We start from the raw sequence: 21387 nt of genomic DNA, 5'->3' as shown, positions 1-21387 counted from the left end.
AATCTGCATGTGTGTTCCCACTTCTAGAAACATGCGTCAGGTTAAAGGATTCAAAGTCTGACTGTAGGCGTTTGACTCGGCCGAGATATCCTTGCATTCTAGCATCTCTAGCTTCTAACTCACCCATCACTTGGCCAACGACCAATTTGGAGTCCGAGAATGCTTCCATTGCCTTTCCGCCCAATTTTTGAACCATCATCATTCCTTGAAGTAAAGTTTCGTACTCGGCCTCGTTGTTCATAGCCGAGAACTCAAGTCTTAGCGATTTTTCAATGGCAATACCTTCGGGCGATATTAGAACTAGCCCAATTCTAGATCCTCTTTGGTTGGCCGCGCCGTCCATGTAGACTTTCCAGCGCAAGATCTCTGGTGTTGAGATTGTGTCAACCGATTTTCCATCCATGTCTTCCTTCGGTGTTACTGTTTCCACAGAAGGCTCAGCGAATTCTGCAACTAGATCCGCGAGGACTTGACCCTTTACAGAGGACCTAGGCATGTATTTAATGTCAAAAGCGTCCAAGAGCGCGCTCCACATGGCGATTCTTCCCGTGTAATCAGCGCTTCGTAACACCGATTGAAGGGGAAGCTGGGTTAGAATAATGACCGTGTGTGCCTGAAAGTAATGAGGGAGTTTTCGCGTGACATGCACTACCGCCAAAATTGCTTTCTCCAATGGTAAGTAGCGCACTTCAGCCTCATGCAATGATTTACTTACGTAATACACTGGTCACTGTATTCCATTATCATCTCGTATCAATACCAGGGTGACAGCGTGAGGGGCTACTGCTATGTATGCGAATAGTACCTCGTCCGCCTCTAGGCTAGACATGATGGGTGGTCGCGACAAGTATTCTTTGAGTTGCTAGAAAGTCAGGACACAATCCTTTGACCACTCAAACCCTTTCCACTTATTTATTAAGAGGTAGAAAGGTCGGCATCGGTCTGCAGATCGTGATATGAACCGGTTCAATGCTACGATCATGCCAGTGAATTTTTGCACTTCCTTTGGATTCCGAGGAGCCTGTAGGCTATTAATCGCCTTGATTTGATCTGGGCTTACCTCTATTCCTCTGTGGGTTACCATATAACCTAGGAATTTCCTAGACCCGACCCCAAATGAACACTTGGAAGCATTGAGCCGCAACTTATGCTCCCTTAAAGCGCCAAAGATGATCTCCAGGTCTTTCACGTGCTCGGACACCACCTTACTTTTTACCACCATATCGTCAATGTAGAATTCAATGACCTTGCCCAGTTGCGGTTCAAACATTCTGGTCATCATCCTTTGGTACGTTGACCCTACGTTCTTTAGTCCGAAAGGCATCACCTTATAGTGGTAGTTTCCGATGGGTGTCATGAACGCCGTTTTCTCCTGATCCTCTAATGCTAGAGGTATCTGATGATAGCCCTGGAAGGCATCCAGGAAGCTCATTCGAGGGTGGCCTACAGTCACATCTACCAGTCGGTCTATTAGAGGTAACGGGAACGAGTCTTTCGGGCATGCCTTGTTCAAATCTGTGAAGTCCATGCAGACTCGCCATTTCCCCGTTTTCTTTCTTACCACCATCGTATTTGCCAACCATTCGGGGTAAAAGACTTCTTTGATAGCCCCTGCCTTTTTCAGTTTTGTCACTTCGTCTCTAACGGTATTGACATGTTCCTTTGAGGGACGTCGGGGTGGTTGCTTCTTTGGAATGGAAGATGGGTTAATATTCAAGTGGTGACAAATAAGGCTAGGGTCAACCCCGGGGCATCGTAAGCGTCCCATGCAAACACATCAACATTTCTTCTCAGAAACCCGACCAGTTCCTCTTTTTCCTGAGGAGGCAACTCGGAGCCGACCTGGAAAAACCTTTCCGGGTCATTGTCAATGACAAATTTTTCCAAACTTTCACACCTTATCTCCTCGGCTGGCTCACTGACTTGCCCTGCTGAGGTGGCTGGTTACTATAAGTTCTCAGAGGTCGAGGACTCGGCATTGGACTGATGTGAGATGGCGGCCACCATACACTGCCTGGCCATGGCCTGATCTCCACGAATCTCTTCTACTTGGCCTCTGGACGGGTATTTTACCTTTTGGTGAAGTGTGGAAGATACGGCCTTTAGGGCATGGATCCATGGCCTGGCTACTATCGCTGTGTAGGGCGAGTAGGCATCGACCACGATAAAGTTCACCTCCACCACCTCTGACCCAATCTGTATGGGTAGCCTGATCTACCCTTTTGGTATAACAGTCTTCCCTTCGAAGCTGATAAGGGGAGAGTCATAAGCCGTCAAATCCTCCGGCCTTAGGTTCAGCCCCTTGTATAGATCAGGGTACATTACCTCTACTGTGCTACCCGGGTCTACTAGCACCCTTCTCACATCAAAACCTCCGATTCTCAGTGTAACCACTAAGGCATCGTCGTGAGGTTGGATAGTTCCACTCTTATCTTCGTTCGAGAATCCTAATATCAAAGAGCTTCCCTTTTTAGACCTTTTAAATTCTCTTTCCCTGTCCTCGGCGGAGAGTCGAGCCACAGACAGCACCCTGGAAGGAAATGACCCGGTTCTTCCTGGAGCGGCGAGGATGACGTGTATCGTCCCTGTGGGGGGTCTTAATGATACATCTTTTCGAGGCTCTTGCATTTCTTGGCCCTGATGACCGCTTGAGGGGTGTAAAAGGTGACGTAACTTTCCTTCTCGGACCAGCTGATCTAGGTGATTCCATTGATTCCTGCAATCCTCAGTGGTATGTCCATGGTCCTGATGATAGTGGCAATACAAGTTCTGGTTGCGTTTCAAAGGGTCCCCAGCCATTTTTCTCGGCCATCTGAAGAAGGGTTCGTTCTTGACTTTCTCTAAAACTTGTTGTACTGGCTCTCTGAACACGGCATTAACTGTTTGCATGTTACTTTGTCCAGCCTGTCTCGAAAAATCTCTCCTCGGCTGGTTATGGTTATATCGTTTCGACCTGAAATCATTCCCTTTAGGGGGAATGATCTTCTCCTTTCCCTTTCCTTGTAGCTGATCTTCTTCCACCATTTTGTACTTGTCAATCCTATCCATTAATTGATGAATGTTGGCAACGGGTTTACCAGTGAGAGATTTTCTTAAGCCATACTCGGTGGGGAGACCGCTTTTGAATGTGCTGATAGCGACGTTATTGTGGTTCTCATCCAACTCGTTATACATTTCCCAATACCTATCCGAATACGCTTTTAAGGTCTTTCCCTCGCGCATGGACAAGGACAGTAACGAACTTAGGGGTCAAGGGACTCTGCTATTTGTAATAAAGCGAGAACAAAAAGTCTGAGTGAGCTGCTTATAGGAGCCTACGAAATTTGTCTTTAGGCTGTTAAACCATCTCATCGCCATTGGCCCCAAGTTAGACGGGAAAACTTTGCACATCAAAGCCTCGTTTTGGGAGTAGATGGCCATTCTTTGATTAAACTAGCTCACGTGCTCCACTGGGTCTGCTCGGTGGTTGTAGATGGCAAACGTTGGTTGATTAAAACGTCGAGGTAATTTAGCCCCTTCGATTTTGTGCGCAAAGGGTGATCTGGAGATCTGATCTAATGCCTTGTTCATGGTGTCATTACCCAAACCCTTGCTGGATGAGCTCTCATACCTTTGCACAGGGTGAGACTCCTTTTCGTAAGAAAATGTCTCACTTGGGGGTGTTCTCGACCTCCGTCGATAACTCACGTCCTCCTCGTTAGAGGATGCATCTGAGATGGAGGGAGATCGCTTTCACTGCGCACGTCACAACTTTCTTTTCAGGTCATCTATCTCTCGCTGCATGGTTTGATGGTTGTTTCGCCTTTGAGATATGTGACTACCTATTTAGGTATGACTTTGGCTCGTCTGGGTAGTATGTACGCTTCCCTCATGATTCCTTCTGTTGCTTGGGTTGGAAGGATCATTTTGCCGCTGAGACTCAATAGGTTCTGTCTGTTGAGGATTAGTTTGGTGGGGATTCTCCTAGTGTGGACCTAGTCCTGCCATGCTTAACCGTTGTGCTTATCGACACTCCAGTTCTCCCCACAGACGGCGCCAATTGTAGGAGAACAATTTGGTAGCCCAATCCTTGTTGCTCAAGTCTTGGTCCAAAAGGTCCCACACAATGAATTTTTGTAGAGTATGGGTTGAAGAACTCGGTTTCAGTTGGTTTAAACGGTTTGATGCATGAGTTCAGGGAATACCTAAACAAGAACAAAAATGCCAACTTGATTAATAGATACTGATCAATGCAGTTTGGCTTCTTTACAGTATTCTCTCCCTCTTTTTTTTTACCGTCCCCTCCCTTGGGGGACTTTTACATATTATACAAGTCATTTCATATCATCTGGGCTTTACACTTGTTGATCATCCAAACCCCCACTTGAACACCTGTCCCATCAGACACCCCTCTCAATTCGTTGTGAGTTGCGGTAGCCAAGGTAGTACTGTTCAGGGGTCTTCTCCTCATTAATGCGGCCAGGATAGTAGTTGTAATGCATTTAATGTGGTGGTGACAGCCTTTGCTGAAATATTTTGGGTTTCCTTCCATTTTACGTATTGGGAAGATTAACTGTAGTGGCTAGGATGTACTTTTGCTCCGGAATTTGCAGTATCCGAGGAGAAATTACTCCTCGGACATATTCTCTTTCCCCCAGTGGGCTTAAATAAGGATTGCTTGGGCAACGCTGACTCCTTGGACAGGCCTAGGGCCTAACCAGCCTGTTATTTTGGGCCAGTCCCCACATTAATAATTACCATAATTATATATTTAATATTTTTATTTAAAAATAGAATCATAATAAATACCTATTAATAACTATCATAATTATCAAATTTCATATTTAATATTGGACATACAACACAATCAAAATAGAGTAATGTTATAGGCACAAATTATTTTATAAATTTTTTTACAAACAGTTGATGTGATGGATGGTTATTTGTAAGTAAAAATGTGATGTTAGTGGTGGGCTCAATTGAACACTAGTAAGAATTCTCCACATAAATATTTTGTAAAAATATTATAAAATAGTTTGTGTATATAGCATTACTTATCAAAATAAATATCTCATAATACTATCTTAATTATCAAATTTTATATTTATATACAAAGTAAAAGAGAGAGAGACATTTTTTTAAAGATGAAATTATATTTTATTACTTTTGCGCGTAGGTTTGCTGACTAGTATATCTATATTTTTAAATCAAGTATCCATTCGGCATAGCTTACTTTTATTGATTTATTTCAATAATCGAACAAATAACAGCTGCAACTAAAAGAGAATTAAATTTAACCAAATAGACAAAAATGGTTGGAAAATAAACTGAACTAAACTAGTAAGTACTTAAGAAGTGGTGTTAGAAAAACAACCTTCTTCAAAATTTAAATTATCATCATTTTGCCTAAAGTCAATATCAAAACAACTTTTATTAAATACTAATCTAGGGAAAAATAATAATACTAATCTTATGAGATGATCTTACGAGACATCTCTTCGCATGTTGTGAGAGAGATGTCTTATGAGATACATTCTCCTAAAGTTCATTTGGGTATTTACAGTTTTCATTAGTTTATTCGGATAATATTTATTAAATATATAATTTTTGATAAGTTTTATGTTAGCATGTAATAAAAAAAAAATCTAAAAATTAACTTATTTCTTAAAAAAAAAATTAAAAAAAAAAAAAAAAAAAAAACATCTACACCATATTAACCATGTTTAAAAAATAAAATAAACAAATAGTTCAAAGATGACACAAAAATTGGACATAGCTTTGATCCGTATTCTCTGCACTGGTCCTGATACGATGTTGTCACGTGTTAAGAGAACTAGTATGTAGCCCCGTGCTACCGCACGGGAATGGATATATTATTAATCATGAGTTTATTCATGTTTAAAAGGTTCAGTTAAGTCTAAATTCATATTATTAATCAGAAAATTTCATTAACAAAATTTAGTAGTATATATATTTTACACAGAAAAATGAACCTTGGTGATAATGTTTATCCAAAAGATCCATTCACGCTTTTGAATCTTCAATCTCTATTGGTGATTGAAATTTTTGCAGCTTAAAAAATTTAAAATTAAAAAAAAAAAATCCTCAGAGTTGTACTCATTTTGTAGTTTTACGATGGGTCATTTTGTAACATGATGGGCATTTGTGTGAAGAAAAAACTCTAAAGTTCCATGGCTGATAAAAGAAATTCTCTCCAATCTCTTTTTATAGAGAGAGGGGTTTGTGCGTGTTTTTATATATCCTTCATAGTTGTATTATCACGAAGCAAGTCCAATAGATTTAGATTGGTACTACCGATTCCCAAAGTATGAGTGTTTAATGTGTTATTAATTTCATCTCATTGGCTTCTGCACATGACAGCAAAATTAAAAATAATTAGATTGTACATGTGTATAGTAAAATTGGACTCCAATTTTAGATTCTAATCGAACAATTGGAATGATAATATATGATAGTAACAACAATAGGAAAATTCAAATAAAATTTCGAATTAAATTGTAACAATCTGAATAAAAAATTCTAGTAGAAAGATAGGGTGGAGTGATCCACTCCAAGAAGGCAACCAAATTTGCGTAAATATAGAATAATAAATCTCTCTCTGGAAAATTTACATTGTTCATAACTTTTACCTTCACTGAACATTTTAAAAACATAGTGACTCACATCTGCCATCCAGACATCTACAGCCGGATCCTCTCCAATTCGCGTGAGATTCCATTGATCACTAAGTTCCTTTGCAGTTTGCAAAAAGTATCATCCATCGGTTCATAGCAGTGCTTTCTTCATTGTTATAAGTGTCAAACTTGAACAAAAAGCCAAATATAAGGATAGTGAATTTTAGGCATAATGTGCATCTAATCACATATTAGAAATTTATAACAAATGTAAAGATGCAAACTTTGTAAGTGAATAGTAAACAAAACTCAGTGTTAGAACTAAGACAAAAACACTTTAATCCGAAACTCAGTGCAAATGTAAAGATGCAAACTTTGTAAGCAATTTATAACAAAGATGCAAACTCTGGCTTTGCTATCTTTTTGGAAATTATGCAATGTACCGAAACAAAGTTTTTATTACCGATATTAATCTCTTTGGTTTTCACATTTGACTACAAAATCAAGAGAAAACCTTAATTAGCATAGTAACTCACTTGACCCGATACATAAAAGTGGTTTTAATAAGAATGAGCCCACATACATTTAACCACATGATGCAAAATTCAACTTCAATTTCAGATTCTAGACACATGGCACAAAATTAGAGTTCTAATTTGGAATTCAATTTCACATTCTCTCTGTTTCACCTATTATTTTATATATAGATTATATTGAATTCTCTTAACACGCAGTCGTTTCACTGTATGGTCTTTGACCATTTGTTTCTGCTTCAGAACCTCTGCTCTTTACTTCTTCTATTTCCCTTTATGGTAAGTAATTTTAAAATTTGTGTTCAAAAAATAAAATAAAATAAACAATTCCAACCAAAACTGTTTTGCAAAAACAAAACTCTCTTTCCCTTTGTTTTATTAAGTTGCTTTATTTCATTTCGTTACAGCTAAACCCTGTCTTCCAATTCCTTCAAATCCAAACCAAACCCATTGATTCATTGTATGAACAAAAACTGGGACTTCGTTACTTTTTTGGGTTTTGGGTTTTTTGTTTTTTGAGCGACAATGAAGCGAGCAAAGCTAGAGACTTTGGTGTCGCCGAGTCGACTCAGATTGCTTCAGCTTTTGATGGGCATAGTGTTTCTTTGCATACTCGTTATGACCATCGAAATCCCACTGGTTTTCCGCACCGAGTCGGATTCAGACGACGGAGCTTTTGGGTTTTTATTGCCGGGAGACGAACCGGACGGTACGTATCTGTATCGGAAACCGAAACGGCAAATACAGGAGTTCAAGAGATTATCGGGTTTGATCTTTAACGAGAGCTTATTCGATGCTAAAAAGGACGAGTTTTCGGAGCTCTATAAGTCGGCAAAGCAAGCTTGGGTGATAGGGAAGAAGTTCTGGGACGAAATGGAGTCCAAGAAAACCGAGTTCAGCCCGAAAAAGGGGCCGGAAAACCGGTCCGAGACGTGCCCAAATTCGATTACGCTGTCGGTAGGCGAATTCCGGAACCGGGTTTTGGAGCTCCCTTGTGGGCTGACCTTGTGGTCCCACATAACGGTGGTGGGGACACCCAGGTGGGGCCACCCGGAGAATGATCCGAAAATATCGGTTTTGAACGAAGGAGATGAGTCGGTGATGGTGTCACAGTTTATGATGGAGTTGCAGGGTTTGAAAATTGTGGATGGCGAAGACCCACCAAGGATTTTGCATTTCAATCCGAGGTTGAAAGGGGATTGGAGTAGAAGGCCTGTGATTGAGCAGAACACTTGTTATAGGATGCAGTGGGGTACAGCTTTGAGGTGTGAAGGGTGGAAGTCAAGAGCTGATGAAGAAACTGGTAGGTGATATTAATTTTAAATGTGTTTTTGTTCATTTTTTTATTAAGAGACTTCATTAGTTTTGTCTTATTTTTATCAACTTTAGCTCAAATTGCAGTTCTTTTGAGTATGACTTCATATAGAACAAAATGGCGGCAAAAAAAATACATGATCATGACTTTGGAGATTTCAATGTGTTTTTGTTTAATTTTTGCATTGAGAATTCATGGGTTTCTTGTTATTGTTTTTGCCTATCAGCTTTAGCTCATATTGTAGTTCTTTGTCCCATAAAGCAAGTTGATTTGAGAGGAAGACTTGAAATAACATTAGTAGAAGTAGTAGAAACGGACATGTCAATTAAAGAGGAAATGTAATGTATGGTTTTGGATAGAATAGAATGGCGGAAAAGAATATATGTGGCTGACTCTGATTAGTCTATTGAGAATCCATGGCCAGCCCCAGAAGGTTGTTGCTGATAGAATGAGTGCATTGAAGTAAATGTAGTATAGGTAGATACAGAATAGTTTTCGGATTATTTGGGGTTGTGATACTTGTGATTGTGTTTTAGGTAGAAAGTTATTTGACTATTTTGTAGATTCAAATTGAAATGACCTGCAGCTCTGTTGCCTTCTAATGGGAGTCTAAGCTTCCAAATCTGGAAACATGAGGTCTGAAAAGAAGGGATCACCTCCTATCTAGTTGTAAATTATTGCCCCCTTGTCTGTACTCTGTAGCTGGACTGTAGGCTAGGTAATTAAAGATAAAACTTGTAACATGGGCATAAGAATACTCAATCATGTTCAATCAGAAATTTTCAACTTCCGAGGAACAACAATTTGCTTTCAGACCTGAGATTCTCTTTTTCATTTTCCAGGTAAGAAAGACAATACATCTCTCTTTATTCTATATTTTCCTATGACTTACTCCCATATCAAATTCTTTATGTAGTTAACCACTTTGAACTTTTTCTTTATTACGCTTATTTTACCTCTTATTCTTAGTTAGTCCTTTGGGCTTTGGTCGTTTTAGCTTGCACCTAAGAAATCTTTATACTAACATGGTCAAAGGTTTGAGGTTAAACTGACATAGGCCTATAGTGTCACAATCACCTTCAATCAGCTGCTGGTAGTCTTGCAAGCTGCTATTTTGTCTTCCAACTAGTTGACTCAACACTATTATAAAATGATAAATCGGCTCTCACCCATGAAGCCGCTGATTGCTCTTCACTCTCTCTATATTAGCAACAAAACTTAACTTGGTAGTCAATCTTGAGAAAAATACCATATTAAATAACTTACAAGATATTACATGAAATAACCCAGACCAAAAGTTTAGAGATATATATAAAAAACCATCAGCATTAAATTTATTTAGTTGCTTGCATGATTTTTTGTAGACTGTTGGAAGTTTCTCCATAATAAAACATTATAGCATCTGCAGCGAATACTTCCACAAGTTTTCAAGCATCTTCATCCACTATGAATATGCTAATTCCTTTGAATGGTTCTCAATTTATCATGCTCTCTGTTCCTAGTGAGATATTGACACCATGACAGAATAAACATGTCTGTATCTAAGTTTCAGAAATTCCTTCTAGATCTTCACTTCTAGCCTAGGTACCTAATCAAGGTCTTAAACTTTCATTGTAAGTACAACCCTAGTCATTTGTGAAGAACAATCAATTCTGTAGTGAAGGGTTAAGCAAAGAGATCAAAGATCAATACAACAACAACAACAAAGTCCTTAGTCCCAAAATTTTGGGGTCGGCTATGACTTAATCATTTACTTGAACAGAATTGAAGCCATTGTGTAAGTTCTGAATATGATATTAGGCATCTTACACTCTGGTGTGAGTTTTCTATAAAAACGAAAGAAAAGAAAGCTCAGTTTCTTCTGTTGAAGATTTGCTTTGTATGATTTTCAGACTGCTTTGGTGTAGAATTCTGTCTTTGTATAATGACAGGTTTGCCTTGGTTGAATTAATCCTGTTTATTCCTGATTTTTTTGAATTTATGAAGTTGATGGACAGGTGAAATGTGAGAAGTGGATTCGTGATGATGACAATCACTCAGAAGAATCGAAGGCATCCTGGTGGTTGAACAGACTTATAGGGCGGACGAAGCAGGTGTCTATAGACTGGCCGTACCCTTTTGCAGAGGGAAAATTATTTGTTCTAACAATAAGTGCTGGCTTGGAAGGTTACCATATTAATGTAGATGGGAGGCATGTCACTTCATTTCCATATCGGACTGTGAGTATCCTATGGTATCTTCTCATATTGTATTTTGTAATGGACACTGGATATCTTAAGAAATTTTTCTAATGTTCATAGGGATTTGTTCTTGAAGATGCCACTGGACTTTCTGTCAATGGGGATATTGATGTACATTCTGTTTTTGCTGCTTCCTTACCCACATCACATCCAAGTTTCACAACGCAGATGCATCTTGAGATGTTTACTAAATGGAAAGCCCCACCTCTTCCCTATGGGCATCTGGAGCTTTTCATTGGCATCCTATCTGCTGGCAACCATTTTGCTGAGCGAATGGCTGTGAGGAAATCTTGGATGCAACATAAGTCAATTAAATCTTCTCGTGTTGTGGCTCGGTTTTTTGTAGCAATGGTAAGGCTGGATGCTGGAGGCATGTGTTCTTTAATAAGAAACCATTTGATGAAAAGCTTTATGTTGGATATTTAGGGCTTTTAGATTTATGTTTTGACAGCATGGAAGAAAGGAAGTAAATCTGGAGCTAAAAAAAGAATCAGAGTATTTTGGTGATATAGTTATGGTTCCTTACATGGATAATTATGATCTTGTTGTGTTGAAGACTATAGCAATCTGCGAATATGGGGTGAGTTTTGGAAAATGACCCAAAGTTAGCTATTTTCTTTCTTTCTTACTAGAAAATATACATCACCAATGTATGTGGCTCTTCACAGGTTCGCACAGTGGCTGCCAAGTATATCATGAAGTGTGATGATGACACATTTGTTAGGGTGGATGCTGTGATCAAGGAAGTAAGAAAAGTTGATGAAGATAGAAGCCTTTATATTGGAAACATGAACTATCACCACAAGCCCCTTCGTCATGGTAAATGGGCAGTGACATATGAGGTATGAATTCTCCCCATCTCCTCTAGTTCTTACTCCTTAGTAGGATAATTGGCTCTGTTTCCTTGGGTTGCTTAATGTAACACTATGATATTATTTCTTCAGACTCTAAATGAGCACTGCTTATAGGTTTTGGCTACTTATTTTTGCTTTTAACAAAAAGTTAGAATTTGTTATCAGGTAATATAATGCAGATTTTGTGCCACATCTAATTATGTCTGATTTGAAATTTCATTTGCTTTAACACTAGTTAGGTGTCAATGCTGTGTGTTGGAATGATATAGTCATCTTCCAAATGTTGAAAGAAAGTTTATTTTGTTGCAATCATGAGGTTTAGGGGCTATATTTACTTTGGAAAAGAGTCCTACCTCTGATTATCAGAGGTTTAAGACCTAGGTTGCACGGACACGCCATTTTTGGCGTCATGTCCGCGTCCGACACGTGTCAGACACCAGAACAGGGACGACGCGTCAGATTCCGATGTCCCTTTTTTTTTTTTCTTTTTTTTTTTAGGCTTCTCCGACATGGCTCCGATACAGCGCGGATGCGGTTCCGACGCGTCCAACACGCCAGCAAAGAAAAAAAAAAAAAAAAAATCACAAATTTTGACCGGTGAACTTACTAATACCATTGATTTTGTGATAACCCTAAAATAATAAAGCAAGTTTAGAGTCTCTTAGACTGAAAGTTGAAACTACATCTCAAGTTCTTCTCAACCCACCCTCCCTTTGTCGCTGCCGCTGCCCTCTGTCCCTCGCCAGAGTTAGATCGGGCCGATCAGTGAGCTCCGACATCGACGCCGTGTCCTTTGTCCTCTGTCCCTTTCGATCTCTCTCTCTCTCGGCGCGGACCGATCTCTTGATTCTCTTCTCTGTTCTCTCTCTGTTTTCTTTTTTTTTTTTTTTTTTTTTTTTTTTTTTTTCGATATTAATTTTGGTGAATGTACTGTTACTCACTTATTTATAACACGTTTGTTTTTGTTTTTTTTTTTTGTTTTTTTTTAACTGCTGCTGTGGCCTGTGGCCTGTGGGTGCCCTCTATCCTATTTATTTTATTTATTTATTTTTATATATTAGTTATAACTTATAAATTTGTTTTTGTGTGTCCTACTATAATTTTATTTATTTATTAAAGTTAAATATTGTAGGTGATTTTACTAAAATGAATACTGAAAGTGCTTGAAGATTTTATGTGTATTATTGTACTACTTTGGGTGTTAGTTTACTTATTTGTAGTTCTTACATAATTTAAATTCTAGACATAAACGTATTTTATGTCTAAAAATATTAAAAAATATGTCTAAATATAAAATTTAATTAATTATTTAACCGTTGTGTCCCCGCCGTGTCGTGTCCTTATTTTTCAAAAATTGCCGTATCCCCGTGTCCATGTCCGTGTCCGTGCAACATAGTTTAAGACACCCAAATATTTCTCTCTTAAATGTTCAATGTTTGGGCATAAAATGACTGACCAACTGCCATGATCACTTTTTTTTTTGGCCTAGTTAAACCCAGACAGTGTAGAGTTCCTGACCAATTCAACTTTTAGTACTCTTTTGACTTTATTACTTTCTTTAATGAGGGTTTGATATGCTGTTCACATTTCTCACCATTATGTCCTTTTCTTGTGAGTTCTAGGAATGGCCAGAGGAAGACTATCCAACCTATGCAAATGGGCCGGGTTACATTGTATCATCCAACATTGCACAGTTAATCGTATCTGATTTTGAAGAGCACAAATTAAGAGTATGTGGCTTTGTTCTGCACTTCAATCTCTGTGCGTGCGTGTGTGTGTTTATTAGTGTGTTCACCTGCACACACATGTAAAGTCTGTTTGGATACCGTTTGTTGCTGAAAATTGGAAACACTTTAGTAAAATAAATTTTAAATATGTGAATAGTACCGTGGGACCCAGTTTTAAAGTTGTGTTTCTTAAAAAATGTACTTGCGGGTCCCGTGAACAGTGTATTGGACCAAAAAAATGCTGGACACGCAAAAACATTGGATGTGGCCGCTATCCAAACATACACATAATGTGCTTCAGCAGTTTTAGGTGGTGGTTATTGATGATTGATTAACCAATGTTCACATTGTGCAGTTGTTCAAGATGGAAGATGTGAGCATGGGAATGTGGGTGGAGCAGTTCAACAGTTCAAGACCTGTGCAGTATGTGCACAGCTTGAAATTCTGCCAATTTGGGTGCATCGAGGATTATTACACTGCACATTACCAATCTCCAAGACAGATGATATGCATGTGGGATAAATTGCAATCTCAAGGAAAACCCCAGTGCTGCAACATGAGATGACAATGAAACAAGATAGTATTCACCATACAAATTTTGCAGTCATAGTATACCTCTGTAAATACTCAAGTCAGGTTAAGTCTAATGGGGATATTCATGATCCTTTTCCAAATTCGTTCATTATTTCACCTTTTTCCTCCTTTTGTTCCCCATTCATCCCTCTATACGCTGGGCAATATGAGAGGAACAATGTTGCTATTTAGAGATAGGCAAAACATATATAAACAATTTATTTTGTAATCTAGAGTGTAACACCACAGAAGCAGAATGAAATGAATGTTTGAAACAATGCTTCTGCTTTATATTCAAAATCTCTCTCTCTCTCTCTCTCTCTCTCTCCTGTATGCTGGAAACAGTGCACTACATGCATGCACTCGGATGAATTCCTCATCGGTGCAAGGTATTGGCCATCTATATTATTTACATTCTCCCCTAGTCCAATTCCTAAATGCTCTACTCCAATTGTGATCCATGAGACCTACTATGTTTTTCCACAACTCCCCTCCAATCGATTTAGTGAAAGATCCAATTTCTGCTTTGAGGAGAGACATTTGGCTTCACATTTGCAGAGTCCATGGCCTGTAGGATGTTCTCCTCTACTCTAACAAAGTTTGGTCAATAGGTGCTACCTCTAATTATCTAATGTAAATATAGAAGCTTGTAAGTGAAGTGCATACCCTGCTGCCCAGGGTTAAAAAAAATACTGTGGATACCAATGATTCTAGAATATATCTGTAGGTATAAAGCTCTTTCCAAATCCATCACTTTGTAGAACTTAGCAGAGAAGTAGGCATAAAGTAACGAGAGAACCTTTATCGTGAAAGCGATTCTCTCTTAGTGGATATAGTGCTAAGAAGAAGGAACCTTATTCCATAATCTTATTTTATATCAATCACTCAGGGCTTAAAGCTCTACTTTATAAGCTGGACCATAAATTTACTTTAGCTGATGTAGCTGATGGCCCACAAACTAGCCGCCTAATAAATAAGTGATGGTCATAACTTATAGTCTGGTACTTGATCAAATATCATATTCTCTTTCTCAAAAAAAAAAAAAAAAAAAAAAAAAAATCATAGTCTAATTGTATTAATAGTTAAAAAAGATTGATGCAAGCAATTTCACGCATCATATTACATACTTGATCAAGATAAATTAAAATACAAATTTACACGTTAAATTGCGGAAAGTACATTTAATATTAAATGAAGTCACTTGAAAATATAAATTTTCACAACTTGTTAAGATGATAAGTTATGATTGATGCAACAATGAAACCATGGAGAATATTTTTATTATGCACCAATCATAACATGTTACCTTAGCAATTGTAAAAAAATTTGTGTGACCAAACTTATTGTTTCTTTAAACAAAGAAGTCAAACCCTTTTTTTCCATAACCATGGAGAAGTCTCAGCTTCACAATTTGTTCTGAAGTTCGTTAGCCCATCAACAAGCTACAACAAGACCCAAACCAATGACCATGCCAAAATATACATCAACCAAGCCCCTGCAACAAGGTCAAAATAATTTGAATTGTAAGCATCATATATATATATATATATATATCAAAGACTGAATAAGAAAGAGTCTAAAACAAAAAAAAAACAAAAAAAAACTACTAGATAATATAATACCATTCTTCCATGGAAGAAGCCTCAAACCATTATTAAATGATGACCCAAAGAAACAATCCAACGACGTGTTGAGCCCGTTAGGACAGTTGCAGATAAACGAATTGTAAGGTCCAGTGTAGCCACAAACTCCATGACTCTTCTCACATTGAGCACATGAGCTTGGATACTCATTATTCACATTAAACTTATATTTGAGTGCTATCCCATATTTCCAATTTTCAGGGTTGGATTCCTGGCCATTGTAGCTGTAAAGCCCAGAATAAGAAGTGCACTGAAGCTTCTTTAAGTCCATTTCAAACGAGGGTCCAAGATTCACAGGAGCATAAATGCAACATGTAGAGATTGGAAGGTTGATGGTACTAAAAGGCGTGCAAGAATATAAATAACTACAAATGGGTGTGCCTTGGTTATCACAAAGAGGGGCTTTGGAGTTGTTTCCATCACCATATAGGCCATTCAATGTGTATATAGGTGAAGAGCTGACTGAACAGTCTAGTAAAGCAAAGATGGTATCATCATGAAAAGTAAAGGGTGCATCCCCATCTAGGCCAAAGCCTTTACTTGGTTGTGTGCAGGAACAGGTTGACATAGAAGGGTCTGAGATGTATATGACTTGGTTTGTGTAGTCAATGTTGGTGATAGGGTAACAACCTGTGTGAGTGGTTAAGGTGAGCTTTTGTTGGTCACAATTAACATATTGTTGGAACCGTGGATCGCCACAACCAGGGTCACTACCAAATGGGAAAGTGAGGATTTGTTTGCCACAGCTTCTTTGGCAGATTTGGGCTGAGATTGATGAGAGAAAGAGGAGAGAAATTAAGGAGAGAAGAGTTATGGAAGAGTGGCTTAGCTTCATTCTTGCAACTATGGAAAGGTAGAGGTAGAGGAGTTGGGAAGTGAAGTGAGGTGTTGGTATATATTATATGTCGTTGGAAGCAGCTAGCTAGCTAAGTGAAGTTATGAGAGAAATAAAGAGGAAGGTGCTTGTGGTCTTGTTTTATGGGGATTGAATTTTTAACTTTCGGTGTTAGGCTGGCTAGCTTTTGGTGATAATGCTATGCCTTTCCCTATTATTAGATGCTTAGAGAGAGAGGGAAAAAAAAAATACTCTATGTTTGATTGAAGTGAAAAAGTAATGTTACAACATCAATATTTTTTACAAAGGTTAATACTTTTTTCAACGGCTAATATGATTTGTTATAATTGAAATAATATTACTTTTATATACATTTATTATTGACACTACTTTTATTATACACCAATTATAGCTAGTCATATCAATCATTACGAAAAATGTTATGCTACACTTTTTACGAGAGAAATAGAAGGTATAGATGATACCGTATTATTTAAAAGATAATTATAGATTTACATTGTAGACTAAACAAATGTGATTGTTAGTACAATGTAAATTAAGAAATTTTCTTATTTAAAATTACTCATTTTACCAAATAAGTAATAATTCTATATCCTATGGATTTGTAAATTGCTAAACGTTTCAATGAAATGAATCCTTTGAGTAAGTGAAGATTTCACCTCTCTCTCTCAATTGACTTCTTTGCACTTGTAAGTTGTAACGACATAATTCATTATTTGACTGGCTGATTTGCATGCTTAAATATTATTGGTTTTTATAAAATATAATTAATAGCTAGAGATTCGATATATTACTTTACATAAAGGACTAGAAATGAGGAATCTCTTCTATTTTACCAAATAAACTAGGGCTTGATGAAAGAGCCATTCGTTTAAATATCAGTTTCCCTCCTTCGAGTCAGCAATATCACATGCTTTTAGTCAATTAGTGATGGGATTTTAGACTTTGTGATGTGATCCAAGTATCCAACACAAGTCACAATGGTGATTGTGTTTTGATATGTACCCATGTTGCTCAATTAATACCTTGAAAGTCATGGTACTAAAAGAAGAATTGACCTACTATGTTTAACACACCCATCCCATACTTCAAATAAATGCCAAATCAGTTTTGTTCTCGATCGGTTAATTACTTTCAACATATTCAATGACAACTTGCTTATAAATTTATGTGGCACAACTAGGATTCTGCCTGCCAGTGCATGAATTGTTGAACTCCAATATACAGTCACTTTTTCAATTGATTAATAAAATATTTATTTTTTAATTAAAAATTTTCCCTACCTACCTCGCCACCCACAAAACAAAGGGTAGCCGAGGGTTTCTATTCTTTGGAAGGTCCATTGGAAGCTTTTAGACGAAGTGCCCAAACACTTTAACCTCTCAAAAGAAGGCAAAAGGAAATAGAAATAGAAAGAAAAGGTTTGAATAATACAATAATGATTACATCTAAATCTTAATTATTCACTTTAATTTCTCCCCCATTAATCTGTTATGATTATCCAATTCCTAAAGCAGAAAAGATTAAGCACGAATTGCATAATCAAATCATGGTTTTTCGAGGATAAAGTCTTGTCTCCTATCTGTTAACCACTAAATATTTTGGATAAATTATGTTTTTTGTCCATTATATTTGAGACATGCCTGATTTTGGTCCTTTAATTTTCAAATGATCAATTTTAGTTATTTAAATTTTAAAAGTATAATAATTTAGTCTTGCTATTTATCTTCCATCCAATTTTGCTAACGAGGCTAACAGTTTGCTAATGAGGAGTTATATATATTATATACCCCAAATTTAGATGGAAAGTTACGATAAAATTAAAACGCCTATTGTTTCTGCTTAATAATAATAACTCTTGATCATTAGATCCAGAAACTAATAAATTTTGTATGTGTATAGGTGGGATTTTATACATGTTCTTTATTTGAAAACAATTAACTTTACTAATTGAGCTAACTAGAACTTAGCTCAAACAAGCCTCAAATATTTTGGCTTTTAGTGATGGCATTCTAACATGAAAGGGTTAATACACAGAAAAATAATAATAAAAAGAATAAAACCCGTGAAGCATTCTTAAATTCACGTGGTTGTTCATTTCAACTTCAATTTTAAATCTAAAATTTAATTTACGGGGATCAGATCTAGAATATATCAGCTTTATTACAATGTTTCTTTAATGAAAAACTTCATCACAATTAAAGTAGTGGCCATGAGAAACAAAAACATTATTCAACCTATCAAGTCTCAGTTACCCAAATAAATAAGGTTCGGAAGTCTTGGTCAATCAGCTGAACCTTGAGCTCAATTTCAAATCTGCGCTCAATATTTTATGCATGCCATGTAGGTTTGATTGGGGTACTCAAACTCGTTAACTGAGGAAAAAGCATTCCACAAAACCAAGATAATCCTTTATATGTATGTGTATGTGTGTATATATATATATATATATATATATATATACATCTTAAAGAATGTGAATAGTACATGCATGCTGATCCATGATCGATTAACTTCGATGTAATGTTGAACTAAGCATCCTTATGTTCTTTAGAACTTGTCCATGATAACATCATGAAACTATACAAGCAAATCAAGGTTTTGCTGAGAAAAATTGTGGATTTTTTTTTTAAAAAAAATTATGAGAGAAATAAGTAACAAATGTTTTAGAATGAAATTTGATATGTATAGTTAGGGACAAAATGGGCTTTTGCCCTTTTCCACAAAACTAATTAGCCTTTTGCCCTTCTTCCAAAACTAAATAGGGAAATGCCCCTCTTTTGAAACTCGACTTTCTCAAAATCGAGTTAAAAAAAAAAAAAAAAAAATCTAAAGCCCTATAGTGACGTTTTTAAGGACCTATAGTGACGTTTGAAGAACCTATAGTGACGTTTTATAACTTGATATTCACAAAATCGAGTTATAGGCAATAAAATTGCCTATAACTCGATTTTATGGATATCAAGTTACGAAACGCCACTATAGGTCCTTAAAAACGTCACTATAGATCCTTAAAAACGTCACTATAGGGTTTAACTCGATTTTGAAAAAGTCGAGTTTCAAAAAAGGGGCATTTATTGCCTATAACTCAATTTTATGGATATCAAGTTACGAAACGCCACTATAGGTCCTTAAAAACGTCACTATAAATCCTTAAAAACGTCACTATAGGGTTTAACTCGATTTTGAAAAAGTCGAGTTTCAAAAAATGGGCATTTCCCTATTTAGTTTGGGAAGAAGGGCAAAAGGCTAATTAGTTTTGTGGAAAAGGGCAGAAGCCCATTTTGTCCGTATAGTTAGCCGGAATTATGTTGTGTGGAAGTATACATGAAGTATACTAGCTAATTGTATTGCCTTTTGGGGAGTGAAATAGAGAGGGAAGGTTGTTTTATTGGGATTAATTAGTTTTGTTACATTCTATAGGTTAGGCTGGTTACTATTTTAAGAAGTAAGAAATTTAAAGTTTTAAACCTATTTTCTTTCATCTTTCAACTCTGCTTCATCTAATTTCGTAAAACTATTTTAAGTAAACCTTTTGAAATCTTCCAAAAAAAAATATTTATCAGGTAATGTAGTAGGGGTTTTGGATCCTAAGCCCAAAAGGTAGATAGATTAAGACCCAAAGAGCCCAATACAATAAATTTGTAAAGAATGTGCTAAAAACTAGGTTTCAATGAATTGAACAACGCTCACGATGGACTAAAGATGGTGAGAAAGCAAGGAAAAACAATGAAAAACAAGAAATTCTTCTTCAGCAGTGTCCGAGGAGAGTAGTTCTTGGATATATATTTTTCTTAGACTTGGTTACAATTACAGTTCTTAGTGCTACAGTTTTTTTTCTTTTTGTAATTATCAAATGATCTCCCTGTAATGGGATTCTTCTCCTTTATATTACCCCCCTTTGTTCTATCTCAACCCTTCACGTGTAGATCAAATGGCTGGCTCTTGTCCTTGTCCCATTAGCACCTTCCTGAAACTTTTAGAAGTAGCTGTAAGGTTGAACATCATTGTTCAGGTATCACTTCCACATTACTACGGTCAACGAGTTAGCTACAGAGTATTTAATGCGGTGGTAGTAGCTTTCCTTCAAATATTTCTTACCTTCCCCTAGTCTCATTCTTGATGCTTATTCTTAACAGTGGAACTGTTAGGAACGTTGCTCTGGATAATAGGTCAACCCTTCTGACCTCAGACCACCTTCCTGAACTCTCATGACCAATCACCTTCATTCACTAGCCCGCACTTCTACATCAACATTTACTTGTCCTTGGACTACTAAGTGTTCTCGGACAGGGCCCACGGCCCAACATACACTTCTAGGCCTGTCACCCCTACAGGTAATTTTATCAAAAACTTATCAACATTACACTAAGAATGTGACATAATTGTCAATAAAGTAACTTATCTTTCTCCATAAACCTCTTCTCTCAAAGCATCATTAAAGTGGATCAAAATGGACTAAATAGAAAGAAGTGGGCCAAAATTGACCAAACTAGACCAAAATGGACTGAAGTGGACCGAAGAGGATTAAAATAGGCCAAATGGATTGAAATGCTGAGATAATATATATATATATATATATATATATATATAATGAGAAAATAAATGCTAAGATAATATGGTTCAGCAGGAGTGTAACAATAATAAATACTATACTTCAACATTTATATATTATATAGATATATTTACTATATATATGTTTTTGCTCTAAATTCTAACACTTATTTTCTTTTTTAAGTTATTGTTCTTCCAACAATTAGATAAGTTAGCCTCCACTTGGATACCAATGAAAAATAAAAATTATTTCACTATTTAGCTTATTTTTGCTACTATTTATGGGCCTCACTGCACTTTTTGGTACTATTTATGGGCTTTACTGTACTATTTCAGTTAACTTTTCCTTTATCTACAATACTTTCAGCAATAAATTTTCAGTTTCAGCAAAATAAACGGCATCCAAATAGACCCTTAATATATAATTTCAAGAAGAAAATCATGAATTTAATAGGAAAAAAAAAAGTGTGACTTACAA

The 21387-nt window shown here is 36.8% G+C and overlaps 2 protein-coding genes across 2 annotated transcripts; one reads left to right on the top strand and one right to left on the bottom strand.

Moving 5' to 3' along the window:
* Window positions 1-7445: 7445 nt before the first annotated feature.
* On the top strand, window positions 7446-14134 carry LOC115982966 (hydroxyproline O-galactosyltransferase GALT5-like). The gene is made up of 7 exons (XM_031105734.1): window positions 7446-8450; window positions 10449-10681; window positions 10763-11053; window positions 11154-11282; window positions 11371-11544; window positions 13179-13286; window positions 13639-14134. Exons 1-7 carry the CDS (start codon window positions 7673-7675, stop codon window positions 13846-13848), a joined length of 1923 nt encoding a protein of 640 aa, XP_030961594.1. The 5' UTR covers window positions 7446-7672; the 3' UTR covers window positions 13849-14134.
* A 1110-nt stretch (window positions 14135-15244) lies between these two features.
* Window positions 15245-16457, bottom strand: LOC115981981. Its single transcript, XM_031104446.1, has 2 exons — window positions 15479-16457; window positions 15245-15351 (listed from the first exon to the last, which is right to left on the bottom strand). Exons 1-2 carry the CDS (start codon window positions 16332-16334, stop codon window positions 15299-15301), a joined length of 909 nt encoding a protein of 302 aa, XP_030960306.1. The 5' UTR covers window positions 16335-16457; the 3' UTR covers window positions 15245-15298.
* Between the last annotated feature and the right edge of the window lie 4930 nt (window positions 16458-21387).

The sequence above is a fragment of the Quercus lobata genome, chromosome 3 (genome assembly GCF_001633185.2).
Source record: "Quercus lobata isolate SW786 chromosome 3, ValleyOak3.0 Primary Assembly, whole genome shotgun sequence".
NCBI classification, from domain to species: Eukaryota; Viridiplantae; Streptophyta; class Magnoliopsida; order Fagales; family Fagaceae; genus Quercus; species Quercus lobata.
This window is presented reverse-complemented; position numbering and strand designations above follow the sequence as displayed.

Coding starts and splice junctions, on each gene's coding strand:
- LOC115982966 (XM_031105734.1), top strand. CDS start 7,673: ATGAAGCGAGCAAAGCTAGAGACTTTGGTGTCGCCGAGTCGACTCAGA. Junction 11,545..13,178: donor AATGGGCAGTGACATATGAG/GTATGAATTCTC, acceptor TGTGAGTTCTAG/GAATGGCCAGAGGAAGACTA. Junction 13,287..13,638: donor TTGAAGAGCACAAATTAAGA/GTATGTGGCTTT, acceptor CACATTGTGCAG/TTGTTCAAGATGGAAGATGT.
- LOC115981981 (XM_031104446.1), bottom strand. CDS start 16,334: ATGAAGCTAAGCCACTCTTCCATAACTCTTCTCTCCTTAATTTCTCTC. Junction 15,352..15,478: donor GCTTCTTCCATGGAAGAATG/GTATTATATTAT, acceptor ACCTTGTTGCAG/GGGCTTGGTTGATGTATATT.